This window comes from Parambassis ranga, chromosome 1 (assembly GCF_900634625.1).
Source record: "Parambassis ranga chromosome 1, fParRan2.1, whole genome shotgun sequence".
Classification (NCBI taxonomy): domain Eukaryota; kingdom Metazoa; phylum Chordata; class Actinopteri; family Ambassidae; genus Parambassis; species Parambassis ranga.
This window is the reverse complement of record NC_041022.1, coordinates 1,955,742-1,982,549: the sequence shown is the minus strand read 5'-3', so window position 1 is coordinate 1,982,549 and position 26,808 is coordinate 1,955,742. Positions and strand designations below refer to the sequence as shown.

Below are 26,808 nucleotides of genomic sequence, written 5' to 3'. Positions count from 1 at the left end.
AACGTGCGTCGAGAAAGTCTCCTCCTCTCACAGACTCTGAGCGCACGTCTCCAACCAGCCTTTACGCGCGTGAAGGCTCTCCAAGAGAATCCCCTATGGTCGGCCCCTCCCCTTTCCGTTTCTTGCCGCCCTCACTCATTCATGACCCCGATCGGTGACGTAGGAGATTCCACGGTGCCCACTGCCGTAGGCAATATCGGCATGCTTGAGTATATATGGGGCACTGGTAGCCATCACCAGGCACACTCTCACAGTCGCTCCGACTCGGGAACCAGGGCATCAGCGGAGATAGCAGGCTTTACTCCTCTTAGGCTAACTCGCTTTGGGCTTTGGTTCAGGATGGAAACCACTTCTATTTCTCGGAGCCGACGATGCTCCATCATGCGCAACTGCAAAAGTAAGTTTCTCTCCGTCTCTTTCTGCTTGTGGATGCAGCACAGACTCTACACATAGTCTTCTTTTTTATTAGAACTTTGTAAAAAGAATGTCAAAGTGTTTGTTTTATCTGCGAAGCTGGAGGAACTTGGATGTATATTATGTGGAATATCGAAAAAGTGAATGTATGATAGGTTGCTTGGAAGTTTTGTCTGATACTTTTCACTTGTTTTCTGATCTGCTGTGGCTAAACTGTATTTGCAGCCCGTTAAATATGAATTAGAAGGATGCTTTGTAATGATAAGAAATCAGTGCTATGGTTTGACTCTTTTGGGGCCATGCTGTGCGTAATGGTCGGCGCAACTGCAGTGCTGAGGCTTAAACGTCTCCTATTGCACATAGACAAAGATCTAATGTGTTCATGCTGATATCATAGATGTAACTGTGAATAAAATAACTCTGCATGAATGCACAAAGAGCTAAATTACCACAGAAAACAAAAACGATGCAAAATGAGCGGAAGCACTCACCCATTCAGAGTCTGCATGCTGTTGTAATGGAGGATTTCTGCACCGCGGCTCACCACCTCCTTCTCTCTCTTTCTCTCCCCCCCGCTCTCTTCCAGGCGGTCTCTCCCTCTGGTTGGTGGTGTGGCTGGTCCTCGGCAAGCCAAGTCCGGCATCAGGGTGCCCGCACCATTGCGTGTGCTACCCGACGCCCATGACTGTGAGCTGCCAGGCGCAGAACTTCACCGCCGTCCCGGTCGGAGTGCCCTATGAGTCGCAGCGCGTGTTCCTCCAGAACAACCGGATCACGGAGCTTAGAGTTGGCTCTTTTGGCTTCGGAACTCAGGTAAGAATAATAAAAAATAATACTGATTACAAGTTATTCCACATTTAATGATAGGAAAAACGCGACAGAAAGTGGTATTCACCATTTATTTCTTGTATATGTTTTCAGGTTCTGTGGCTGTTCTCTAACAACATCACGTGGATTGAGGCAGGAGCCTTCAGTGAGATGAGGGACTTGGAGGAGTTGGACCTGGGAGACAACCCTAGCCTCCACAGGCTGGAGGGGGGCGCCTTCCGTGGCCTTGAGAAGCTCCAGAGTCTCCACATGCACCGCTGCCGGCTCACTGCCCTGCCCCATGACATCTTCCACAAGCTTTACAGCCTGCAGTTCCTCTATCTGCAGGTAGGGGCGCTGGAAAGACATACAAAAGCACACTGATAACTCTGACAGTTACTCACACACACACATACACATGCAGCCACCCACACATGTACCTTCACACACAGCATCACATGTTCACATCAAATATGGTCAGTCTGATCCTCTCACGTTGAATGTGTATGTTTCTCTTTTTTTTGCAGGAGAATAATCTCCACTTCCTGCAGGATGACATCTTCTCTGACCTCATCAACCTGAGTCAGCTGTTCCTGCATGGAAACCGTATCCGCACTCTCTCTGAGAATGTGTTCCGCGGCTTGGTCAACCTCGATCGCCTTCTCCTTCATGACAACCGAGTCCGCCAGGTGAACCGCCGCGCTTTCCGCGACCTCGGCCGCCTGACGATGCTGTTCCTCTTCAACAACTCCCTGGCTGAGCTGCCCAGCCAGACCCTGAGGGACACCCAAGGCATCGAGTTCCTCCGGCTCAATGCCAACCCTTGGTCCTGCGGTTGCGAGGCCCGTGCCCTGTGGGAGTGGTTCCGTGAGGCCCGCGTCTCTTCATCCGATGTGATCTGTGCCTCCCCTTCCACCCGCCGTGGCCAGGACCTTCGCTTCCTTCGTGAGATGGACTTCGCTCTCTGCCCCCTGCCCGACCCCGGCTCCATTGCCGGCTCCACCACGACCACCTTCAGCACCAAGACCCGCTGGTGGTTCCACAAGAACAAGCCCCAGTCATCCACAAAAGGCCTCTTTGAGAAATCTTCAGAGACTGTCAAGGCTGGTTTGTACGGGAAAGGCCCGTCCACGACCACCTCAGTAGTCAAGTACGAGCTGGGAGAGGAAGAACTGGCACTGCCCAAACTCGACCCAGAAGAGTACTGGGCAAACTACGGCAACGAAGACTCTGGTGTGACCCTGAGGTGCTTCGAACTCGAATGTCCACCTGAGTTTGACCTGCCTCCATCTTCTTCCTCTTCCAGATCCTCCTCACCCTCTTTCCTTTCACTACTAGCCCTCTCAGTTTTGACCCTCTGCCTCAACCTCCACCTACTACACGGTTGAATGTGACTCTTAGTGCCACACCTCTTCCCTTCCAGCCTGTTTTAAAGGCTGTGAGGACCCCTGTTTAGACTCTCTACACCCCCTTTGCCCACTCTGCTGTCAGCAAATATGCAAAGGCACAGCACGGGAGATAGGGGGACGGTTAGATTCTGAATCTACCACCTACAGGGCTTTACACTTTTTCAGGGCTGCTAAGAGTTCTTCAGCTAACATCATATACATCTACAATGCTCTACAGGTATGTCTTACCTGTACGATGTTATAATTCCCTGCAATCAGGGCTAACGAGGGCTGAGTCCATCACCTTATTTGATAGCAGTTGTGAATGGTGTTGTCAATTTTGTCACCTCAGTTTAGTTCAAAACTACTAGTGCTATTAGTGCATCCGATTAACTGGCTGCTATACAATTACTGTTAGAATCAGTGCACAGTAATGACAATACTGTAACCACTTAAAGTGTTATGTACATAGGTTCTGTATTCTGTGAGTGTTCCAACTGATATCTGTGGTTCAGCACAATCATCACTTCATCACATTGATCCAGGAAAACTGTGAAGGCTTGAGCTTCTACAGGGCAGAGCACAAGAGGGAGAGAGAGAGAGAGAAGATATCACACTGTGATAAGACAGAGAGGAGAGACTGACAGGGAGAGCGTCCATGCAGCAATAAGAGAAGAGGAAAGCCACTGTGAAGGACAGTGCTGGCCGTAGAAGCGACAATCTGCAGGAGATAAGTAATAAAATCCAGTCATCGGTAGTTGTTCCCTCCATCCACCATTTTCTGTAAATATATAGTGTTGTTTTGCGACAACCACAGAGGAAGAATGCTTCCTGTCAGGAAGTTTTAGGTTCTTGAATGTCTTTCTGTGACATATTGATATAATGTGTGATTTGATTGTTGACTTGGATGCTGATGATGAAGATCTTGATAAAAAAAAGATACACTGAATATTTTCTGAATCTTTTCTTTGGGGGCAAACGCATGAATTTGAAGATGTTTTAAATGCAATATCCAAATGTGGGAGAAAGAAGTAGCAGATTGGTGCCGTGTGACTAAAGCGTGTGATTTACGGTGGACCGAAAGGACTGAGCACATGGAGTAACTTTGGATAGGAATGTGTGTGAGGATAAGTGAGGATGAATGGATTCACAAGCTGGCAACGCTGCAAAAGGCAAATACGTCAGTGGGTTTAACACTTCTCTGATTCACCAGCGGGTGATGCCAAATGGACAGACGAGGTGCAAATTGGCCGATTTGTAAATACACCCAAGAGAGCAATGAGAGAGAGAGATGAAGGGATAAATTCAGACACTACAGTCAGACTGATGTGGAGTGACAGAGGAGTGGCCGGAAGAGTCAAAACGGCAGGGAGAGCTGCTGATGCTGAGGCTGCAGAAGGCAGAAATAGTAATATTCATGAGGGAGCAGCAGAAGTAGAGCCAAGAAGAAGAAGGAGGAGAAGGAGGAGGAGGAAGAAGTGACCAAATATAGGCATCCTTTCATTCATTTCATGTTGCTGTCCTCTTTATTGCATTTTCAAGGGCAGAGGAAATATGAAAGGTCTCTGTAGGTAGAAGTGACAAGAGCAAGGCCAACATGTAGGAGTGAAAGAACACACACACACGCACGCGCACACACACACACACACACACACACACACACACACACACACACACACACACACACACACACACACACACACACACACACACACACACACACACACACACACACACACACACACACACACACGCACCCCTCTGTTAGAACGATTGTGGGAAATATTCAGCATCATCTCGTCTCTTTCCTGTGGAGGAGGTCAAACTGAGCCCGGGTGCTCTTCAGTGGCCATGACAGTGAGGTCACTGTCAGATGACCAAAGTGCCAGTTATACCATTCCCCTCCCCTGTCTGTCTGCATGTTCTGTGTTTTGTATCTGAGAAAATAATAATTCTCTATGACAGATTGGATTGTTATTTATTTTTACTGTCAATGAAAATATGTTCTTGAAAGATGCAGCTTAAAGAATAAATTCATACTTGTTTTAACGAAGTCTTTTTTCCTTTCTGTGTGTGGGTGTTTTTATTGTATTTTCTGGCGATTGTCCAGTCAAACACCCAAAGCAATCAAAGTGCATATACCGGTACACACTCCTCCCACACACACACACACACACACACACACACGGACAAGTGTAAGTCCTAACGGAGAAAAGAGGGAGAACAGGAAATGTGGAGGAGAACAAGAACAGAGTGACCGTATGATGCTGAAACAGCACCGCATCACAGCACTCAGATAATAATCATTATCAACATTGTTGGCCAACATCTTTGTGAACAAAGTGATTCCATGTTCTGAAAAGTAAAAAGAAGATGATTTAAGTGTCACTCACGTGCACATTCCAGGAGGCTCTGCAGCTCTCGGTAAACACTCTCTCCTGTCCACACTGGCTGCCAAGTGATGACGCTGTAAGTGTGGGATAAAATCCACAGCACACACTGAGACAGTTGGTTGAAGTTAATATGTGGCTCTGTGAAGATGTACTCTGGCACAGCGCTGCTTTGAGCTAAATGCTAATAAGTTCAGTGATCGCATGCCAACATCAGTTAAGTAGATGATGGTGGTGGTGCTAGATTAAATGTCTGGTAGGATCATCGGGGGTGTTACAGTTTGTCCTGAGGGGACAAGAGTCAAGTCAAAACTGAACCCTTTGACTTATGAGTTGCAACGTGTGTATTAAACAGACAGATATTTTGTGGTTTAAGCATTTGTAAAGTCTGATGAGGGCAGGGATCAGGTGACCTCGAGGTCAGGACAGAAGCTATTTTTCCACACCAAACTGAGAAGATCATTTCTTTGGGCTTTTGTTTAGTGCGGATCTGCTCTAAAGCAACATTTAGTCAGTGAATGGTTAGTTAGTCTGGAAACAGGAACATTTTAAGAACATTTTCCACTGGTTTGTCCACAACATGTTAGAATACCTTGATTGATTAAACATGGATAATCAATCCATAATGCAGAAGATTTCTACCTTTACAAGTTGTGCATGTATTTTTGCTCACATAGTGGAAGTAACTCTACTCATACCTTAAAAAGCTCATTTGTAAGTGACTTTTTTAGAGTCTGTATATATAATAATATAATAATACTACCTGTAAAAGGAGGAAGAATCTCCAGCTGGCTCCTCATCGCTGCCCCCTTCCCTGCAGGTTTTACCACACCAGAGACACTTTGTTAAATGAGAGGGACACACAAACAGTTAGCAAAGTTAAAGATGTATGTGGTTGATTGCAAAGCTATTAGGATTCGTCATAAAGATGGAGGACATGACAGTTCCCCAAAATTGAGGCCAAAACATCTGGATAGCCCCCTAGTGGCTGGCTGCAGTATAGGTCAAAAACCTCACCCTCCCTATGTTAGTGAACGCTGCACAGATCCATCCATTCATCATCCTAGTGGCTCAATGCCTAAAAGTGGATCAGTGTTCCGGCGGAACAGCTTCATTCATCGGCTCATGTTCTCAGACTTCCACCATGGAAGCACCCGTGGCCTCACTTTTGTACAATCAGGGTGACTGACCAAACTCTTCACTACATATGTAAGCAAAATAATCAACAAGATTTTATACACTGCAGCAATAAGTGAGGAAAATTAATATGTTTTTTAAAGACTCAGCATGTGTGCTGCAATGAAAAAAATCAGTCTGCAATAAACACTCGTCCACTCGCTGCTCCGCAGGTGAATAATTTGATTTTTTTTGTAGTTAATAAGAATTTAAATTTGTTGTTGTCATGGGAACTCGGGTCATGGGGCTGGCGGGTAAATAATTACAAAATTATTTGTGTAAAGATACATAATGTGTGTGTCATGCAGAATTTAAATTAAGGGAGACATAAAAATGTAATTAAAAAAAAATCATAAACATTTAAATGGGAACTTAATTTTCACTTTGTCCAACAGTATGTCTGCAGCAGACTCCATTCTGTGCAAACAGAAAGCTGTCACAGAATTCCACTGCAAACACACACACACAGATCACACTCTGTGGCATGGAGCTCGCTGGGTGGAATCACAGCCTGTCATGCCTATATAAGGATGAAACAAGCACATCAGACAGCTCATCCTTCACATTTTTCATTGGTCAATGAAAAATGCATGACGCACCTTCTTTCGCAGAGAACATGTAAACTGTGTGGGTATGATTGGACGGCGTCCACGTCACTCAACCATTAGATCAGACACAGTCGGAATGAGCGAGGCGGGGAGGCGGGGCGCAAACGTGTCTGTGGATGCTACAGTATGTTGAATAGATGAATATTAATGCATTCCAATTTATTCACGAGAGGAGAGAGGGGAGAAACGCAGGGATGGGGAGGAAGCTTGTTATTCTGTGCTTGTTTAAGTGCGTCACTACTTTGTCACACTTGTCTCCACCTGCTGGGCCCCCGTCCCTCTCTCCTCCACACACATAATCACAAAAAACATGCAGAAACATTCTCACTTTCTCATGTGCAGACGCAATTTGCATGACATTTTTTTTTTGTGCGTGTCCAGGAGATGAATTTCCGCCACCGCTCAGACTCCTATACAACAAATGAAACACTTTTTGCTCTGCTTTCACACGCCCAGCGGCCCTGACGTCATGTCCCCTGCTCTTCTCCTCACTTTGGTTTGTGTCCGGTTCTCATCAGCTTCCAACATGAGCCGACAAGCTTCCATGTTGCATAGGCTTTACTGCACACTGATCCCTCTGATAGCTTTCTGTTTATAGCTGCAGCTACTCATATTTTCTATTTTTTTTTTAAAGATTATTCTGAAGCAGTTTCTTCACAGGGATCAATAAAAGAGGTGAAAACAAAAGTCTGCTGCTGGGACAAAACCCTATTTTAATCTGGCTTTCATCTGTGAATCTCAGATGTTGTTTGATGTATGTGCAGCATATGCCAGGGTGCATGAACAATATGCAAATATTCTTACATAAAGGAGAACATATGATTACATACAAAGCACGAAGCAGCTGCAGAATAGGACCTTTCTGCACAGTAATATTTGATGTCATTACGGCACCTTGGTTGTGCACAGTGATGAACAGAAAGCAAACAGTCTGTTCATCTGTGTGTGCAACAAAGGGACTAAAAAAAGGTGAAAAGTCACTGACGCCAATATGGGCTGAAATCAGAGCTGGCTGTCGACAGAATGAGCTGAAAATGAGAAATTTGTGTGAAATAGAGGGAGACAGAAAGATAGCAACAGAAGAGGTGTGACGTTTGAGTCATGTTCTTGGATCTCGTTGCGGGCGAGAACATTTGGAAGGCTTAAGTGTGCACGCAGACACACGTGCGAATGCACCCTCGTTGCCAGCAGATTCTGGTACGCCTTAAGAGAGGCCCACTGGGAGACAGACGTTTCTTATCGCATCACACAAGCGGGATTCACGCACATCCATGCCCACACACACACACACACACTTTGTATTTTCTACGGCAGGTTGCCTCAGAATGTCTGCATGCTTTTTAAGAAACGAACATCTGCACTTCAGTGGTGTTTCTGAGGAGACGTCATAAACTCCACCACCTATAAATATATAGTTTGACACATTTCTAGCCTTTTTACAAAAACATGTCTCACAGGGACATCGTCTGATAGCGTCTGTCAATTTAAAGAGGAAGGAGAGAAAATGATGGGAGAAAACAATCGAAATGGAAACTGAGACAAACAGAGCACGGTGTATGTATACATACAAATCATACCCTGAAAGCCCTGAAAACAGACAGTACATGCAGGATTATGCAAAAAAGCAGCAAGGAATGCATGGCTGCAAGGAAAAAAGGGCAGAAAGTCTTTTTTTTATGTGTCTAAACAAAGCAGTGGCCAAAAGTAACAGCTTAGAAGAGGTGGTTATCACCTGCTGAGCCTGACATTTCCTCCTTTTTTCCAATGTTCCAGTTCATATCTTACAGATTTCTGCCCTGATCTTCCATTATCACTTATTGTTGAATGCAGAAAAATCATCCAAGCAGAGCCTAATGTAATTCTTAATTAATGTAATTAAAAAAAACACACAGCGGCCATGGAGCCGATCCACACTGACCTCCAGTCCGACAGTTATGTCTCTATAGACAATTCTCATTTTTATGACGTCCCCTTCACACTGGGTATGCAGGGATTTGACTCTGAACTCTGCTTGTGTATCTGTTTATGGTCGAGAGGAAGCAGTTGTTGTCCCGTGGAAAATTATCTTGGCTACTGTTAATATTTGCCAGGGGCTGAAATGCTCTTGAGAATATTTCCGGAAACTTGGGGGTGGGCATGTCTGATCTCTCCATCTCATATAATCATGATACAGCACCAATAAATTCATCCTCCTACCCGCAGTTCCCACTTCAGTGCATCCTGGTTTCTCTCTCTCTCTGCTCTTTTGATTAAAACTGCCACAGACTAACTAACCATCCTGCTTTCTCTCCTGTGGTCCACGTTTTCTGTTCTCACATGTAGCCTCTTTGGTTTATTTTATTTTTTTTGTCTGATCACCTCTTTGTTCTATCCTGCAGCTCTGAAGGAAACTTCCAGCATCATCCCACCTCTTTTGTTTCTTTCCATCGCCAACTCCTCCCTCGCCACACTGCTCTCACTCTTTCCTTCTCCTCTGTCATCTTCCAGCATGTTCTGTTCTGTTCTGTTCTAGCAGTGGTGACTGGTCATGTCACTGAGGTGTTGCCTCAGCCAACAGTCATCTGTCCTCCTCTTTCAGTTGTACTGCTGTGTCTCGGGTTTAATTAAGTCCACAGTGAGTGCCACTCCTGAAGTACACAGCAGGACCAAAATGTACCAAAACGTACCCTCTGGTTTTTTCTGACAATGGCAGCAACAACTGTCTGCTGACATGCTAACTGCTACGTGTTAGCTTTTAAAGATCCTCCAAGGTTTGTTGTGTTTGGTGATGACTGATAGATGGTTCATCCAATCACCTGTCAGGTATCTTTTAGGTTTAACGCAGGGCAGCTGGTCTTGTTAGAGGTCCTTGACGACATTTCACTGCTCCTCCAAGCAGCAGTAGTAGTGTTTGTAGATGGAGAGCTGGCTCTCTTGTGCTGCACCATATGCTGAATACATCAGATTGGGTCCATTTTTCTTAAGGTGACTTCTCAGACGACTCTATGGACCAAACCACTGATGCTCCCACCACTGTGCTTCACCATAATAACAGCTGGTATTATGTATGAAAAGAGCCAAGTCTCTCACACTGAGAACACACTCACACTTCCCACAGGTCAGAGTGACCTCACTGCTTTATTTTTGATCCAAAATACTACAATTAAAAGAAGAAAATCCCATCACTGTGTCACATTGTATTTCACCGAGACAGTTTGAGCATGACTAAGGCTCACCAGGCAGCAGCAGAGAACGCAACTTGACCAGAGGCACTATGGGGGAACAGGACTAGGACGGAGGCCTCCACGCAGTAGCCCACTCACAACAACAAACAGAACTGCCTGGGCTGGAATTTGACTCTAAGCAACACTCGCTAACAATCATAACAAGGACAGTCGTTTCCCTGCAGCGTGAGTGAGAAGAAGCAGCGTTCTTGGCTCCGATCCCGCTCTCTCTTCTGCTTCTCAGTCAGGGCAGAGAAATTAGAATAATTGACTGAAGTCTTCGACGGCTGCAGAGTTCACTCCTTTCTGATCCGCCCAGGGATGTTTCCTCGTTGAAAATTTCATTTTTTTTTAGTTTGATCAGACATTATATCATTTTGTATTACATTAGATTCCCAAACATCATTCACCTCCTTTCACAGCAGGGCAGACTGAGAGCATCGGGACACTGGCCTTATTTTAGAGTTTTGACAGTGTTTTCTCTCTCTCTCTCTCTCTCAGGTGTGGGCTGCTAAGCCAGATTTTGTCTGTGTAAATTACGGCCCATTTACATCCTCGGTGGGAAGGTTTTATGGCAGTATACTATTTGCACGGCTTCAAATTTAGCTGCATAAAGAAAATGTGCCTCCTATAGTGGCTTTGGCTGTGGGTGCCTTTTGAGTTTACTGAGTCACCAGCTAAATCAGGTTAAATATGAGCCATCACTCATTTCACCATAACAAACAAGGGAAAAGAATCCAAATGTGTCTGGGCGATCACTATGGGATGATCAAAGTGTGGCGAATCAGTCGGAGGCTTAAGTGACATAACAGGGTGACAGAAAACTCTCACAGTCAGTCTGACCTTGAAATCAATAGACACAGATGATGAAAAGAAGCAAATGGGTTTTTTTTTTGACGAGCTGACGGATGATGCAACGACTAGCTGTCAGGAAACTCTCTCTGAATACTGGAAACTAAAGCACTTTTGACAGTTAAAGTTGAAAATGAAGTATTGTGGCTGCATCATGAAAGCAAACCAGGAGAGAGAAGCTGTTCTTCAAAGGGGCATTCTGCTGTGCATGAATGTGAGGAGAGCTATCAAGTCCAGCGTTCTTCTGATTTTAAAAACGATTCATATTTCTTAAAGATGTACTGAAATAGAAAAATATTCGGCCTCCATTCAGGGGCTGCATCTTTCAAAGGACGCCATAGTAGACCGTGAAGGTCGCACTCAACGCCATTGAATGTAAAGGTTCTGGCCGACAGAAGATGTTCTATTTGCATCACCAGATCTTTACGACACAATTCTCCTCTAACTCAACAATCCATTGCATTCTTTAAATGAAGATGTAATGGATCATGGGTCAGAAAACACCTGACACACAGAAGAGAGGAGATGTCAAAATGGTCTGGCCTCGTCTCACTGTGGTGACGCAATCAGCCTTCGTAAGATGTAGCTCTAAACTGAGACACCTGTCTTTGCATTAGCCTAAATTAGGTCAACGACCTCATCTTTGCAAGGATGAAAACTAAACTAAATTAACATGATTCATTCTTTTGTTTTTTAAGTTAAAGAAACATAATCTGCACTTGGGGTCAGTTGTCGTTTCATACCAATTTGCCTTTCTACCACCCTTCAATAAACTTTTCCTGGCAGACTGAGAAGTGTGATACCCCAATAACAGGAATACACCCCCACTTCTTACAACATGGTACTGCCCTTTACATGACTTTCAGGAGCCTTGGTAAAGAAAGGAGGACATGGGTTGGGTTCAGGGGCTCCTTAAAAAAAAACACCCAACAGAGTTTCCATTATTGTATGCATTGCAAGACTATCTACAGGCCAACTGACAGTTCTTCAATTCCTAGTTTCTGTCACGGTCCTTCCAGCATGCAGGTACCTATCATCAGCTTGCAGACACCCAGATAAACTAAGGGTCCATCATCATCTTTGATGAATCCCTTCTCTGCTGGTGTCCACTAGAGGATGTGACACTGACAGACACCGAGAGTCAGCATGTTCAGCATGGTATAAACTTCCTGTTTCAGTAAACAATGGCGAACAAGAAAGTGTATCTTGTTGGAGTTGGAGGAAAACATGTTCTTTTGGAATATCTGAGTCATTTCTCGATCTGATCCATGATTATTAAAAGATTATTATCTTTTTAAATATGGCGGCACAGGAGCACGAAGTCCGAAATAGTGGAAATACATTGCTACCAAGCCAACCAATCACAGTGCTTGTGGTCTGCGTCACCTGGACAACGAATTGTTACAACTTAAAACCATTCATGTTATCATGGATATTGTCCCTGAATGATTAGGCCCTGAGCTCAGTAAGCTGACTGTATTACACAGATGTTTAGCATCTTTTGTGACAAACTGAGTCATAATAAGTGAATCATTTTATATGTAGAATGTGTTTATATATGAGTTTGTATATATATGTGTTGAGACAAGTCCAAAGCACAGGTTCACACAGGCTAAACTTGCCATCTGGTCTGGAGAATGTTGTCTGTAATAGTAATCTGCTGAAATATCACAGCATTAACTGATGGATGGACGGACGGATGCATAGTTTTTGTCATCTGTTAGGATACACAGATAAAAAATAAAAGTGGGGTTAAACAAATAAAGGCACTGTGATGGAAGACAATAATCATATCATAGGAATAATAAGTGTTGGGGAGTGGGTGGCTGCATGTGCTCATAGTATGTATATTGTAAAAAGAGAGATGAAGATGGTGTACGTGTGGGTGTATTTGTGTTTTTTATATAATGGATTTTATTCCTCATTACTGTGTTGGACTGGAGAAATGTTTATTTATTTAGCTAGATAAGAATTTGTTAAGCTTTTCTGCTCATTTGCATGTAGAAGTCACACTAACTTTTCTGAATGACTGAAGGAGTGCGCTCCATCATTCAGATCACACTCTCAACCTCAATTCATGAAAAAGTACTGTTCCATTTTTTTCCTGGTTTTTCTAATTTTATACCTCAATTCCCGCCCTCCTCCACTCACAACATTTATCCAAGGATCATTTCACATGCATCACAACTAAACAGCGTCATCACAGTCAAATATAGAACCCAACAGTTCCCACCCTCATGTCACATTTGGCATGTCTGCGCTCATCTGATGTACAGTGATTCTCTCAAGTCTCAACAGACCTTTTGAGGTTCACGGACTAGACGTGAGTCACTCGCTGCCATCCCCTCACCTTCTGCTGTCAGCGCCGCAGTCTATTTTAAAGTCAGAGTGAGAGAGCGGCTGCAACTTGTTTGCTATGCGCCTTTGTCGTCCTCATAACGGGATAAACAGTATCTTTTGGGGCTCAGTTTGAAGCTTCAGACTAACACAGAAACAGTTGGTGTTGGTGTGTGCTCTTTTATGGTACCCATCCAAATCCTGCTGCTGTGACTTGCCTGTGAGTCTTCAGTAATTTGCAGATCAGCGGGGTGTTAGGAGTTTCAAACAGACTCAGAATGCAAAGGTGGATCTTTACTCAACTTGAAAATTGGCAGAGAAATATTAGAACTCATTAGTCAGTAATTATTTAACTTTCCTTACGTACACAGAGTGGAGCAGTGAGGTTCAAACATCCTCTGAATAAGACAGACTTACTGGAGGCTAATGTTAGCAACGCATTTAAATCATGTTGAGTAATGGTGTTTTTTTTTTTTTTTAATGCATCACTGCTTCCACCCACCAGATGTAGCCAAAATCATTGATGGAAGCAGAAAGCAGACAAACACAACTATAAAGACAGTGTGCAATGTACAAGAACTAAGTGTCCACTGTTACTACCAATATAAGAAATCAATGGGACTTCTGCATGCTAAGGATATTTGATTTTTTGCACACCTGTTCTGCAGCCTGCTATCATGTCAATGAATGTTGCATTTCATTTCATGCCACTTTAGTTTCCACTGATTTGCAATGACACATCATCCTGCAGAAGAAAGGATCTTTTTTCTTTTAAAACCCTAACCAGCAGCTTTAGAGTTTGGCCAAGTCTGAGTTTTTTTTTTACTTTCAAATTGCACACTGTTGTTCTTGTATATCATATCACATCAATCCGATTCAGACTATATGTATACCTGCACTACAAACTGCACATTTTTGCTTCTGCACCTATGTTTATTTTTTTATCTTGCTGTAAATCATTTTTATACTGTTTAATTTGTACTGTTAGAGGGATATTTTTATGCTTTGGTTTGCTTGAGTGACTGTATTTTGCTGCTGAACAGTGAAATTTCCCAGCTTGGGATGAATAAAGTATTTTCTATTCTATTCTATTAAACGCTGAATCCTAATGTGAAACATTAGCTGAAGCAGACCAGCTGAGACTGAAGGTAACAGGAGCTCTCAATAATGCAAAAGCACCCCCTTCCTCTCACCTGGGGACAAAGAAAAGCAGTAACAAGTCCACAAAGGGACAGACATCATTGAACACAGAGGACTACCACAAATCATACACAGCTGAGTCACTTAATTGGGATCCCACTAATCAGTACAAGCATTTCCACAGTACAAATAATTAACAGAAAGCTGTACTACCAACTATGTCCAGGAGAGGCCACTCTGTGTATCTATGGACTCCCTAAGATGCACAAGGATGGAGTTCCTCATAGACGTATTGTGAGGCACATATAATGTGGTTAAACATCCAGCAGCCATTCTGCTTCCATAGGTCAGCAACACTCCACACCAAGTACACAACTCACAGGACTTTGCTGATAAAGTCAAACAGATTAAAATGGACAAAGACCAGTGAAAATGGGAAAAAGGAAAGAACAGCAGACAGCCCAGCTGGAACACACTGAGACAAAAACTGGTTCATCCTGAGGACAAAACCCCCAGGATAAGACAGAGCAATGTAGGCTATGCAGTTCAGTGCAGTGAGGAATGCTCTGATCTCTATATTGGTTAAACCATCACACACTTCACAAAAGGATGTCACAGCACAGGAGGGCCCCCTCTTCAGAACAGGACTCGGCAGTTCACCTCCACCTTAAAGACAGCGATCACTCCTTTGAGATTAGAATGTCCGCATACTAGACAGGGAGGACAGACGGTTTGAAAGAGGAGTTCACAACAGGTGTTAAGCAGGTTTCACCCCCATTCAAACCCTAACAATGGGCTGTTAACTAGCTCTGCACAGGTTGTGTTCGTTAACTGACCATTAACCAAAAAGAGGGACCCAAGATCGACCCGCAGAGATCCCGGGGACATAAAAACACAGATTCCAGAACAGCAGCAGGACTGAAGCAGCCACTCAGGGAAGTGGTGAAACATCAAAAAAAATGAAAAAAAATGAATGGAGCGGGATGAATGAGAGCATCCACAGACATTAGTTAGCTGCAATAAGAATCTATACATATCCACATGATGTGTTTGAAAGCTATGCTGTATTAGAAACAAGACTAGCTAAATTAAATTGGCATCAGATCCACACGATTCATCACCTATTTCGGATGCAAGATGGCAAATTTCACCGAAAGGTGAGTGATTTTCATGCATGATAAGTCGGGATTTCACAGGAATACTGTGTTATAGTCTGTTTTAGTGCTAAAATATCAAACTATGCAAACAGACTTACAGCTGCAGGCTGTGTGAAGGGTTTTCACCATGCTCATGCTTTCAGGCTTGTAAGTGACAAAGCATACATGTGTGTTTTGTCCCTTATAGATACAGTAAGTGGGTGTGGTCCACACAACTGCAGTCATGCTATCTGTATGGACTGATAAAGTCGGACCCGCTATGCAACATACAAGAAGCATTCCTACTGAAAGAGGTTGTCAGTGGATGACACACAGCTTCTCTTTCTGTGTCAGAGTTTTCTCAAGCGTGTGAAATGGGGCACGGAGCAGCACAAAAGGAAGACAGAGAACTAAAGTTTGGACTCAAAGCTCGAAGCGGACAAACCGTCTTTGTGCGTGAATATGAGGCTGCGGATTATCCAGAGGTGCAGCAGATTTTTTATGAAGGGATAATGGAAATGATCCCAGACACCGCCTTCAGAGGTTTGAGACATCACCCCGAGAGTCTGCTGCTGTATACTGCCATGACAGGTAAGAGCATAGAAGAACTTAATAATAACATGTTAATAACATGATAATAACCAAATAAAGGCCACCCTAATCTGAATCAGCACATTTCCTGCACATAAACTCTTGTTGCTTTATTAATGAAATCAGGTTAACATTTTTCTTTTTTGTGTGTCCATCCATTGTGTTAAAACATTTCTATGACACTGTGTCTTCCATTGACAGTTGTGTGTTTTATCATCACCGAGTGCTGGTGGGTGATAGGACTCCTCCCAGCCATTGTGCTGTGTTTGCGCTACTTCTACAGCAGACGCGTGGTTTGTGGGTACCTGAGGCAAGCCATGAGCAAAGACATGGGAGACATCGAGGGGTTCTACATGAACGCATCAGGTACTCAGCACTCATTCATTCCCTGATGAAGCATATTGAGAAAACGCTAGGTCTCCATTCTGATGAAAACCACCAAATTTTGCATCACATCCTCTTTTAACAAATTACAGTGGAATTGCCTGGATTCCAAGTTATTGCCTATACGAGAAAAATTTAACAGACCTGCTCACCTTCCTCATTTTTTCTGTTGGTTATTACCATGAAGACCTTGTCAGATGAAACCTAATGTTTAAATTTAACAAATATATCAATAGTAGGATATGTACAGTGTATGTAGGCCTAGGAATGAGACACTGCAACAGAAACTCATAGTTTTGATTGCTGACCTTTTCTGGCTTACTTTGGAGGGGAAAACATGCATATTTAAACATTTACCCGACACACAAGTCAAACCATCACACACTACACAAAACAATGTCACAGCACAGGAGGGCCCCCTCTTCAGGACAGGACTCGGCAGTTCACCTACACCTTAAAGACAGCGGTCACTCCTTTGAGATTAGAACGTCCGCATTCTAGACAGGGAGGACAGACGGTTTGAACGAGGAGTCACAGAAGCCATCTATGTCAAATTAGAGAAAAGCCTCTCTAAACAGAGGAGGAGGCCTGAGGCATCAGACCTTAACACCTGTTCACAACTCTGTCATTTCATCCCTGCCTAGCAGGTTTCAAACACGAACAACTAGTTCTGTTTGTTAACTGACCATTAACCAAAAAGAGGGATCCTTTAATGGGAGTTCCTCCAAGATCGACCCACAGAGGTCATAAAAACACAGATTCCAGAACAGCAGCAGAACTGAAGCAGCCACTCAGGGAACTACCACTACCCGACACACAAGTCTCTCTGGATACTACATATAATTGTGTGTTCAAAAAAGGTCACCTTACAACGCAGCTGTATTCTTGCAATCTCAAAACCATCTTCAAGCAAACGTTCTTGTGGAAATAAGACGTCGGCTTCTTGATTTTCCTAATGGAAAATGCGCCTTTTATGTGCATATTAAAATGAAAACTGTCCAACAGCTACGCTGTGGGACTTTCCAACCTCCTAAGTGATTCTGTGTAATAAACCCTATAGAGTTGGTGGTTACACATGTCAAAATAGATAAGATCAGGCTTGTGTAACTGTAAAAATGCATTTGTGTTGTGTGTGTTTACCCCGAGGCTCCTGTCTGTGGGTGGCTGTGCTGGAAGGCAAAGTGGTGGGCCTTGTAGCAGCGTGCGGTCAGCCGGTGAGATCAGTGGGTGCCGTGGAGCTGCAGAGGATGTCTGTTGATCGGAGGTATCGCAAGTGTGGAGTCGGTGTTCTGCTGGGACGGAAGGTTCTGGAGTTTGCGGCCACACACGGATTCTCCTCCGTCGTCCTGGGGACCACAGCGTACATGCCGGCGGCACATCGGCTCTATCAGCGGTTGGGGTTCCGCTGTGTGGGGGTCACCAACGGATATGTTGCGCTGGGTGTAAGACAGTCTGTGCTGGAGAGGATTTTCTACAGAGTTCGCCATCACCACTACGTCATTGATCTGGAAGACAGAAAAATGACAGGTGTACTTTTGCACGAACAGTAAAGAAGGACATAACTCTCACACTGTCACACCAGACATTTCTTTCACCCATAAATCTACCCTTAATTCTAACTTGCACATGTACATCATTCCTGCTGTGTTAAAGCCAAACACATGCTGTGATTCACTGAGGGCCTGCATGAGGGTGTGGTTGGGTTTGACTTCCTCCTGCAGGCCAAATACCAATGAACGAGCTTGAAAATGAGGAAGGCCCTGTCATACAAACCAGCAAATCAAACACTGTGTAACAAACTGTAAACCACTGCGTAAACTGTCTCTTTGTAGACCACCGCCTGTATGTGATGTCATAGACCTGAAGACAGTAAGGCTACAGCAGAAGCTAATGGTGACTTTAGAGTCGTGTTACAGCCAGGCCTATATATTCATATTGTCATATTCAACTACCCCATATTTAAACTGTTTTATGCAAACATAACAAAAATCATCTGTCAAATGAATCACTGTGGGTATTAGTACTAAAATCTTCAGATTATCAAAATAAAACTTTTCACCATACCATTATGTATCTAGCAAAAAAAGACGCAAAAATTAAAGTAAAGATTACTAAGGGTATCACCTCCTACTGTACTATCTCATCTAAAGAATGCCTGGACTGTTTTCAACGGTTTCAAGATATCTTTCATTTGGAGAAACAGGATTTTTTTAGATACCTTCAACTGAGGAATCATTTCAACAAAACTATTAAAGCCTCTGGAGAGGTGGGCATGACTCTGATAAAGATATTTGTGGATGCATACAAGGGTAATAATAATAAGAAAATAATTTCCAGGATTTACTAATCACTGCAACTGGATAGAGGTCTCTCCACAACCTACATTAAATCTAGATGGGAAAGGGAATCTAATATAACACTTACCGAGGAGGATTGGTTAAATATTTGTAAAACACAATCTATAACTACTAATTCGGATCTTTGGAGAGAGTTTGCCTGGAAAAATACTGTAAGGTTTTTTATAACACCCAAATTGAAAGGACAAAGAACCAAATGTCCTGAACACGGTCAATGTTGGAGAAAATGTGGTAATATGTCAGCTGGTCCTTTTCACATTCTTTGGGAGTGCCCTGCTATAGCCTTGTTCTGGACAGAGGTGATGACAGAAATTAGATCAATAATCGGACTAACGCTCACTTTCAATTTTAGCACCATCTACCTAGGTAATCTGCCAACAGGACTTAAAAAACGGGATACATATTTATTGTGGATACTATTAGTGAGCGGTAAAAAATCTATAACCAGGAGATGGTTGAGCGAGGAACCTCCAACGGTGGTGGAATGGAGGGCGGTAGTGCAGGAAATCTATGTTATGGAAAGGATGACCCTTTCCCTGAGGGGTGCTGCCGAAAGATGTGAAAAATACTGGAGGAAATACACACAGTATTTAAACAATTAATCATTTATTTTCTGCCTGTACTGTACCCCCCCTTTTTTTTTTTTTTAAGGGGGAAGAGGTGGTTGTATGTAGCCCGTGAATGATCTTCTGTGGGAATGTGCTGTAGGCGAATCCTGAATGTTAAGTTTCTTACTGGACTGATAACTGACCTATTTGTTGTTCTCTGTCTGTTCTGGGCACGCTCTATGTACACTGTGTTTAACGTATTAAAAGAAAATAAAAATTAAATTTAAAAAAAAAAAAAATTAAAGTAAAAAAAAAAGTAAGTAAAAAGTTATGTGTGAAGCACAACAGGCAGCGACACGCAGACACAATAATTTGTTACAAATCTTACAAAAACTGTTCTAATTTTACACTAATTATATGATTTTATGTAAAAAAAAAAACACCCTGAAGCTAGCTTTACATTTTCTTTAAGACCACTTTGCATTTTCCCAGAAGCATGTTAACACAAACAGGAGGTTTCCCGACTGCCCTCAGGCTGTGGACACACCTTAAACAAACCTAACAAGTTTTGAGGAGGACACACTAACACCGGCTCGCTGCCGTCAGACTGGTTTGGATCACGTAGTGGAGGAGTCGATCGTTTTTTTTTTTGATATTCCCACCACATCTTCTGATACCGGAGTCTGACACTATTTCCCCTAAAATGAGGAAATAAATGACCATCATTGTGTACATCATGAAATTAAACATGTCTGTTGTCCACTAGCAGTTCCCTCTGCAGCTGGATGAGAAACAATTTGCATTCTCAATGTTCTACATTCTCATACATATTCATAGCCTGGCCATTCATAAAACTCTCTGTGTCGAATGAGTCTGGAATCCCTCCCATTCACAGCCAGTTCCACTCAAACCCTGTCAGACCAATAATAACGGTTTATCTAAAATGGGGAGGACTCCATGCGAGAATTTGCTGCTTGCTTCTCAGGAATTCTCGTAGCACCTTTGATTTTCAAGTTTTTATAGCAAAACAAGCAACAGTCATTCACCAGTCTACCTACTGCACTGCACACAGTTTTGGATGTGTTGGATTGTAGAGCCCTGCTTACACACACACACACACACACAGTGTTTCCTGCCCCTTGCTAAGTGTAGGCTGGCTCGTGTCACAGTGAGTGAGGATGCTGAATAGCTAAAACATCTATACCATGTGACTCTCACACAGGAACCTGATTAAGAGTCTGCAGCAGTTCATTCTAATCTCACCTTATTATTATTATTATTATTATTATTATTATTATTATTAGTTTTATTTTAGAGAGAGAGAGCGAGCTGTGGAAGCATGTAGCCCTGAGAGGGATGCTTTGTTTTCCCTGAACATTTTCTGTGCTACAAAAATGTAAAAAATGTCTGTACAAAGGCAGCATGAGATGTTGAAGGCATCAGGATTTCAATACCATCAGGGGGAAAAAGTCATGAGGGGTCAATTCAAATAACAATGTTTGTCAAACTGAGTATCAGTATCTGCTATTTGATGATGAAGCAAAAGTAAAAAATGAGTTGGAACATAAGCAGAAGCCTGACTCGGAGTTTTCCACCATAAGGTTGATATGAAAACAGCCAGATCAGCATTTTGTTTTGTGAAATCTCTGCTTCCTCATTATTGTTTATGTAAATGTGCGTTTCCTGTTGGGAAATCTGTATAACATTATGGACAAAGTGTCCACACTATAAACACAAAGCAGTATAATAATCTGTTAGGACTACTCAGTGAGTTATGCATTTTAAATACGTTTTTTTATTATTGCATGTACTGAATGTGGGCTTCACAGAATAGTGCTACATAAAATAGAATGAACTCATTCAACTGCAGTAGAGGTGCAGGTTTTCTAAATATTCATATACAGTATTAGACAAAAAGAATTAGCCAAAATAAATCATGAAGGTTATTAGTCAGTCACCAGACCTAGAACTAGGACTACACCCCCTTTCAAATATTTGCAGCTCCTTCCAGCAGCTTCAGCAGTGGGAGGAAGATCATGCACGCAGAAAACTGTGGCCATGATAACAGGCTAATATTGCATCCTCATGCAAGTCTAGATAAAGCTTCATTTATTCTTATCTGGACAACATAAAATCAAGAGCCTCTCCATGGGCGTAAAGAGATTTATGTACATGCAGACTGGTCTGCGAGGTCACTTTCTGCAGGGGCACCAGCTCTGCAGGTGCACTTACTCTTCGAAAGGGGGCTTTGTTCATTTTCAGGTCTGCAAAATAATATAAAAACAAGCAGAGTATGTTGATGAATTGACAAAATGCTAGGATAAGAGGACAGTGTGGGTCAGCTGATGGAACGTGCATGTTGAATGATAGAAAAACATGTGTGGTGACCCGTGCAGGCAAAAAAATATCAAAGCAACAAAGTCTGTAGATTAAATGTTAGAGATCAATAGATCTGCTGGTTTCACGAATTGGCTCAAAAATAAAGGGCAAGAATCATCAGATTTCAGGCTGTGAGGAAGGGCCGAGGCTCTCGCTCCACCCACTCCACTCAAAGCGCCAGTGTTCAGCCACGCTGGGCACAAGTGTGGAAAACATTTCTGACTCAAAGTCAGAGTAAGACGTTAAAATCCACCATACTCCATCTCCGCCAAGAGAGGTAAGACCTATTTCATCTGGTATTTACATTTATGATCATATAAGCCTCTGTCATGGAATACGATTCAGTGTTGCTTCCAAAGAAACGTTATATTTTCCTTTTCAGCACTCAGCTCGTGAGGCAGATGCGACCATGACAGTCGAGTACCGTGCCTCCACAATGACAACCATGGACATCGAAGACAGTAAAGTTGCCTATAAGCAGTTTTTTGGAGATGGCAGCAAACTTCATTACTCAGGTGATAAAATAACATTTTCATTTTGTAGGCTCTCACAGATAGAGATGAAGAGACGATCAGATTACTGCTCTTTACTCTTCATCTACATGAGGCAGAAATGTATATGGAATTACTCATTAGGATGGGAACCAATTATTTAATGCATACATTCATTGCTGCCCTTATTTTAACATTGGGTCAAGTTAATGGCATAGTAATTATTCTTTATTCATATATGAATCATTATTGCTTACCATATTTTTAGCATTTCCTGTCCTGCACATCCACCCCTGATTACAGACTACAAACACAAAAATGAGGCATAAAATGTTTGCAACAAACAGCCATAAAGGCATCAAACAAACCATGTTTTAGCATGCTATTGGTAGCAGCCTGTTATTTTTCTAAAACATATCAGCACCCAGCTGCAGAATCATTACAAACAAGATGTTTTCCTCAACTATTGTCCAATAACAGAGCGGAAGGAAACATTAATGTGCAATTTTCTTCTGCGAATTGGGGCTAAATTCGGGCTAAATATAGAAAACTAGAAAACTAGTTAGGCAACATTCATTTTGGAGCTGTACACTCCGTGCGCAGCACAGCTCAGAGACATGCCATTTGAAAAAGTGAAGCTTGTCGCACATAAAGAGCCAGATCCTTCCCAAAGGAGTCAGCAGGGAGAATAAACAGGAAAGTGGATAATGAAGTTGTCACATCAAAACAATATGGCTGCAAATTATGGCTTTATTGGTGTTAAAATCGGACATTAGCAGTTGCTAAGTCAGTGTTTTGCTTTGAGGTGAATGTGTGTGACGTGCAGTATTTTGCAATCTTAGTTTAACCACAAGTTCCTCGAATCACTTCACCAATTCTAAGTTCCTGTTTCTGCTTTGCTGTGATTCAGTTTATGTGTTAAGAAACAGCCCGTTGAAGGTTGCGACAGTTTGCCTCGGCCTGCTGTGTGTTCTCCTGCTGGCTGCGGTCATAGGTCAAAGTGTCCACCGTGAGTCTACTCCCTCTGTTTTTCACCGTCAAGTCCTCTGTCACTGTGCTAAAATTTGTATTAAGGTTCGTCTGTTATCCTTTCTTTTCAACAGACCAAAATGTAGATAAGGAACATCAGAACAACTTAACAACAATGAACAAGGAGAAGGAGACTCTGCAGGAGAAGCTGAAGGATGTTCAGAAAGAGAAAAAGGACATCGAACTCAGCCGTAATCAGCTACAAGAACGCAACACTTTGCTAAGTAAAAGAATGGATCAGGCACAGACAAATATCAATATACTGAGAGAGCAAACAAATAAACTGAAGGTTAGCGAAAGCCAGCTCCAGACAGGGAACGCAGCTTTGAGCAAAGAGTTAGCTCAGCTAAAAACCACGCAGAGCCAGCTGGAAACCAACGCCAACGCCTCGATCATAGCCAAAAACATGCTGCAAACACAATACGACGCCGTCGTCAAAAAGAAGAACGAGTTACAGGCCAATTACGACTCGGCGACCAATGAGAAGCACAACTTACAGAACCAGTTCAATAATGTGACCAGGGCTAAGGAGCAGCTGCAGATAAGCTACAACAACCTGATTCAGAAAGTGGAACATTTAGAAGAGAAAGTCAACTTCTCCACCGGGCAGAAAGACCAGATCCTGAAAAACCACCAAAACCTGACGGTGGCCCAAGATACGCTGAAGGAAGCTTACGTCATACTGAAGCAAGCAGAGAATGATCTGCAGGCTTCATATGCTGCTCTGGTCAAAGAAAAAGACGAGCTTGAGAGCCGTGTTGAGAACATTACAGCAGAGAGAGACCTGCTGAGGGTGAAAAACGACAACGTGACGGCAGAGAGGGACCTGCTGCTGGTCAGACTGAACACAGCCATTCAAGGTGAGCGGAAGGAAAAACACAGCCGAGTTCACATCAAAATGTGCCTGTATGTGTTTGTTGATGGTCAAAAATCACACATTTACAGCGAAGAAATGTCCCACTGGCTGGAGGAAGTTTGGAATTAGCTGCTACTTCACCTCTAGCAGCAAGAAAACCTGGAACCTGAGCAGAGAATACTGTCGGAGCAAAGGAGCAGACCTGGCTATCATAAAGAGCCAGGAGGAAATGGTACGTTCATCTGTCTACATGTTACTGAATGTATGTTAGGGCTTGTATTGTTACACACCTATTCATTAGTGTTGAGTTGCCAAGTATTTGGGGTTCAGGAAAAAGTTGCGGACTATTTTTCTACCCAGGAAATCCAACTTTGTGTTTCCATTTTAATGTTACATTTCTATTTTTTGCTTGTTTTTTTTGGATTTTGGCACCAAAACTACCAAAACTACTTCATTGGTTTTCAGAAAAAAAGGCTTACTCTTAACTACAGCTCTACTGTCACAGGCAAGCTCCTCTAAACACTACGACAGCTGGTCAGATAGTGTCCACATGCAAACATCAGTGCTAAACTGTGCAGCCAGGGGCAGCCAGGCAGTGCCCACTGCTGTTTCCCGACTGTCAGAATACTGAAGATATACTGCCAATCCAAACTGCTTCACATACAGGATTGCAATTATTTCGATCACTAAATAAGCGCGCACCTAACCACGGACTCTTGGTCAGGTTCCTGCTTGTCTCATGATCAGCCAGCGAAAGCTTGTACAATATCGTCTGTTAAAGCTCTTTTTCTCTATTCTTTTCCCCATAGATTTGTTAGTTACTGTTTTGACTCTGTGCTACTTTCTTTTTTCAAAATGTCCAAACAATCAAAGGGTGTGGTAACATCTATGCTAATGGTAAATATCATAATTATATTGATATCATATTAATATCTATTATGGGACTTTGTTTTGGAAGGCAGGTTGTGGAAGGTGTGGGCACACACAACGTGGTGGAATTGACTCAGGAGGCAGGCGTAGACATCGCAAGCTGTTTTGTTTTGACCCGCTGTTAAGTTTCGTTTTTGCCTAAGGTTACGTTTTTTAAGTTTTTGTCATGGTTTGATTTGGCATGACAGACGACTGGTTAAGGTGGTCAGGTGACGATCATCTACACTTTATGTTTAAGAAAACCACTCAACCTCATGTTATAACTTCCTGGCGAGGACGGGCTGCTTGTTTTTTTTGCTGCAATGACAAAGACTGCTAAGTTTCTGTTGGATGGATGGAGAGGCCAGGGGGTTTCACACAGGCAGGACTTTCATCCAAGAAAACCAGAATTTGCAGCTTATATCATGTTTACTTGCTATTTATTGATTGAGTCAAGAAAAGGGATTTGGTTATGTTTACGGTGCTTATGGTATTTATGGTTATGTAACTTGTGTGTGTCTTCCCTCACAGACCTTCATCAATGGTTTGTACAGCAGCGACAAAGAAGTCTGGATAGGCCTGACTGATGGAGGAGTAGAAGGGCAGTGGAAATGGGTGGATGGGACACCACTGACACTAACGTAGGGCACATTGCTTTATTTCTAAAATTTCTCAGTAACATCTGGGCCAAATGAGTTCTAATCCAGGAAGTCTCTGCTCGCCCTGCAGGTTCTGGGGTAAAGGCCAGCCAAACAGCTACGACGGGAGGAACCAGGACTGTGTGGAATTCTGGCACCGTGCATCAGGAAGTGGCGACTGGAACGATGAGAACTGTAACATCGAGCAGAACTGGATCTGTATGATGTAGCTCCTCAGGCCCGGTCCGTCACAGTTTGACCAGTGTTACACACAGTAGCACACAGCTTTGCTAGCAGCTGAATCCTGAATTAAACTGCTCTGTGATGAGTAATGTTTTAAGAGGTTAAAATTAGCAGACGCAGGTTGATGTGGGCTGTTTTGAGCAAACTGTCTGGTTTATGTGGGACTAGGAGCGGTCCGAAGGGGACTGACAGTTCTATAAATATCTGCACTGACTGTAGAAACTATTCTGCCTGTGTAATGACTCATTTCAGCCTCTGATCATTAGACATTTAATAGCTGATTTTTACAATATGCTCATAACATGTCAAACTAGCACTGGTAACACTTAATCATTGAGGCTGTCTAATTCTGTTAAGTGATGTTTGTGTTCTGTAATCCATGTCAGTCTTCATTTGTAATAAGTACTGCAGTAGATATATTATATTCTAATAACAGGGCCTTCATTTCCAAATAAACCTGTTAAATAAAATGTTTTTTTCTTTGAACTTTTGATATTCATATTATAAGCATATACAATGTTATGTAAACAACAAGGAAGACAGCAAACAGTTAATAACATGGATCACTAGACTAAAGGCGAGAGTTTGTGGGCCCTATTCTAACTGTGGCTGTAGCCATCAGCAGGCTACTACACCTACAGGCTCTACACACTATACTATATACTATAGTTCAGACTAGCTATAGGCTTTGCTAAGCAGAAAGGATTTAAGTCTGATCTTAAAGATGGAGGTGGTGTCTGCTTCAATCAATCAAAATAACAAAGAACAAGTACTACAAAAAGTCAAGAAGCAAACGGCGCAGAAATGACTAGCTGCACTTTTATAAAGAAGTGCAGTAAGTGACAGTAGCTTGTGATGAAGTTAGCGATCTACACGATAAAACGTCAAATAATGTCTTCCGAGCCAGCTGTTAATCAACACACCAGCTGTGT

At 42.8% G+C, this 26,808-nt stretch overlaps 4 protein-coding genes across 4 annotated transcripts in view; 3 read left to right on the top strand and 1 right to left on the bottom strand.

Annotated features, from left to right (window-relative positions):
* Positions 1-1,012, bottom strand: part of cryba1l2 (crystallin, beta A1, like 2) — a 35,964-nt gene extending 34,952 nt beyond the window's left edge. The window contains exon 1 of the mRNA XM_028405250.1: positions 906-1,012. The gene's annotated coding sequence lies outside the window, so the exon portion shown is untranslated. The remainder of the gene's footprint in view (positions 1-905) is intronic.
* rtn4rl2a (reticulon 4 receptor-like 2 a) lies at positions 202-4,248 on the top strand. Its single transcript, XM_028405225.1, is given in 6 exon segments — positions 202-246; positions 249-295; positions 297-397; positions 1,001-1,227; positions 1,336-1,569; positions 1,749-4,248. Coding segments are annotated over 6 exon segments (1,515 nt in total). The 3' UTR covers positions 2,610-4,248.
* Positions 4,249-15,769: 11,521 nt separating this feature from the next.
* Positions 15,770-19,356, top strand: LOC114435524 (N-acetylaspartate synthetase-like). Its single transcript, XM_028405238.1, has 3 exons — positions 15,770-16,042; positions 16,244-16,408; positions 17,573-19,356. The coding sequence occupies exons 1-3, from the start codon at positions 15,826-15,828 to the stop codon at positions 17,974-17,976; spliced, it is 786 nt and encodes a 261-aa protein (XP_028261039.1). The 5' UTR covers positions 15,770-15,825; the 3' UTR covers positions 17,977-19,356.
* Positions 19,357-21,831: 2,475 nt separating this feature from the next.
* Positions 21,832-26,362, top strand: LOC114442693 (CD209 antigen-like). The gene is made up of 7 exons (XM_028416468.1): positions 21,832-21,987; positions 22,093-22,225; positions 23,112-23,210; positions 23,305-24,090; positions 24,176-24,318; positions 25,527-25,636; positions 25,725-26,362. Exons 2-7 carry the CDS (start codon positions 22,120-22,122, stop codon positions 25,861-25,863), a joined length of 1,383 nt encoding a protein of 460 aa, XP_028272269.1. The 5' UTR covers positions 21,832-21,987; positions 22,093-22,119; the 3' UTR covers positions 25,864-26,362.
* Positions 26,363-26,808: the final 446 nt, after the last annotated feature.

What these genes read in the sequence shown, in the direction of transcription:
- LOC114435524 (XM_028405238.1), top strand. Translation starts at nt 15,826, where the DNA reads ATGGGGCACGGAGCAGCACAAAAGGAAGACAGAGAACTAAAGTTTGGA. An exon ending in GCTGTATACTGCCATGACAG is followed by an intron (nt 16,043 to 16,243) that starts GTAAGAGCATAG and finishes TTCCATTGACAG; the next exon opens with TTGTGTGTTTTATCATCACC. An exon ending in GTTCTACATGAACGCATCAG is followed by an intron (nt 16,409 to 17,572) that starts GTACTCAGCACT and finishes GTTTACCCCGAG; the next exon opens with GCTCCTGTCTGTGGGTGGCT.
- LOC114442693 (XM_028416468.1), top strand. Translation starts at nt 22,120, where the DNA reads ATGACAGTCGAGTACCGTGCCTCCACAATGACAACCATGGACATCGAA. An exon ending in ACTGAACACAGCCATTCAAG is followed by an intron (nt 24,091 to 24,175) that starts GTGAGCGGAAGG and finishes ACACATTTACAG; the next exon opens with CGAAGAAATGTCCCACTGGC. An exon ending in TAAAGAGCCAGGAGGAAATG is followed by an intron (nt 24,319 to 25,526) that starts GTACGTTCATCT and finishes CTTCCCTCACAG; the next exon opens with ACCTTCATCAATGGTTTGTA.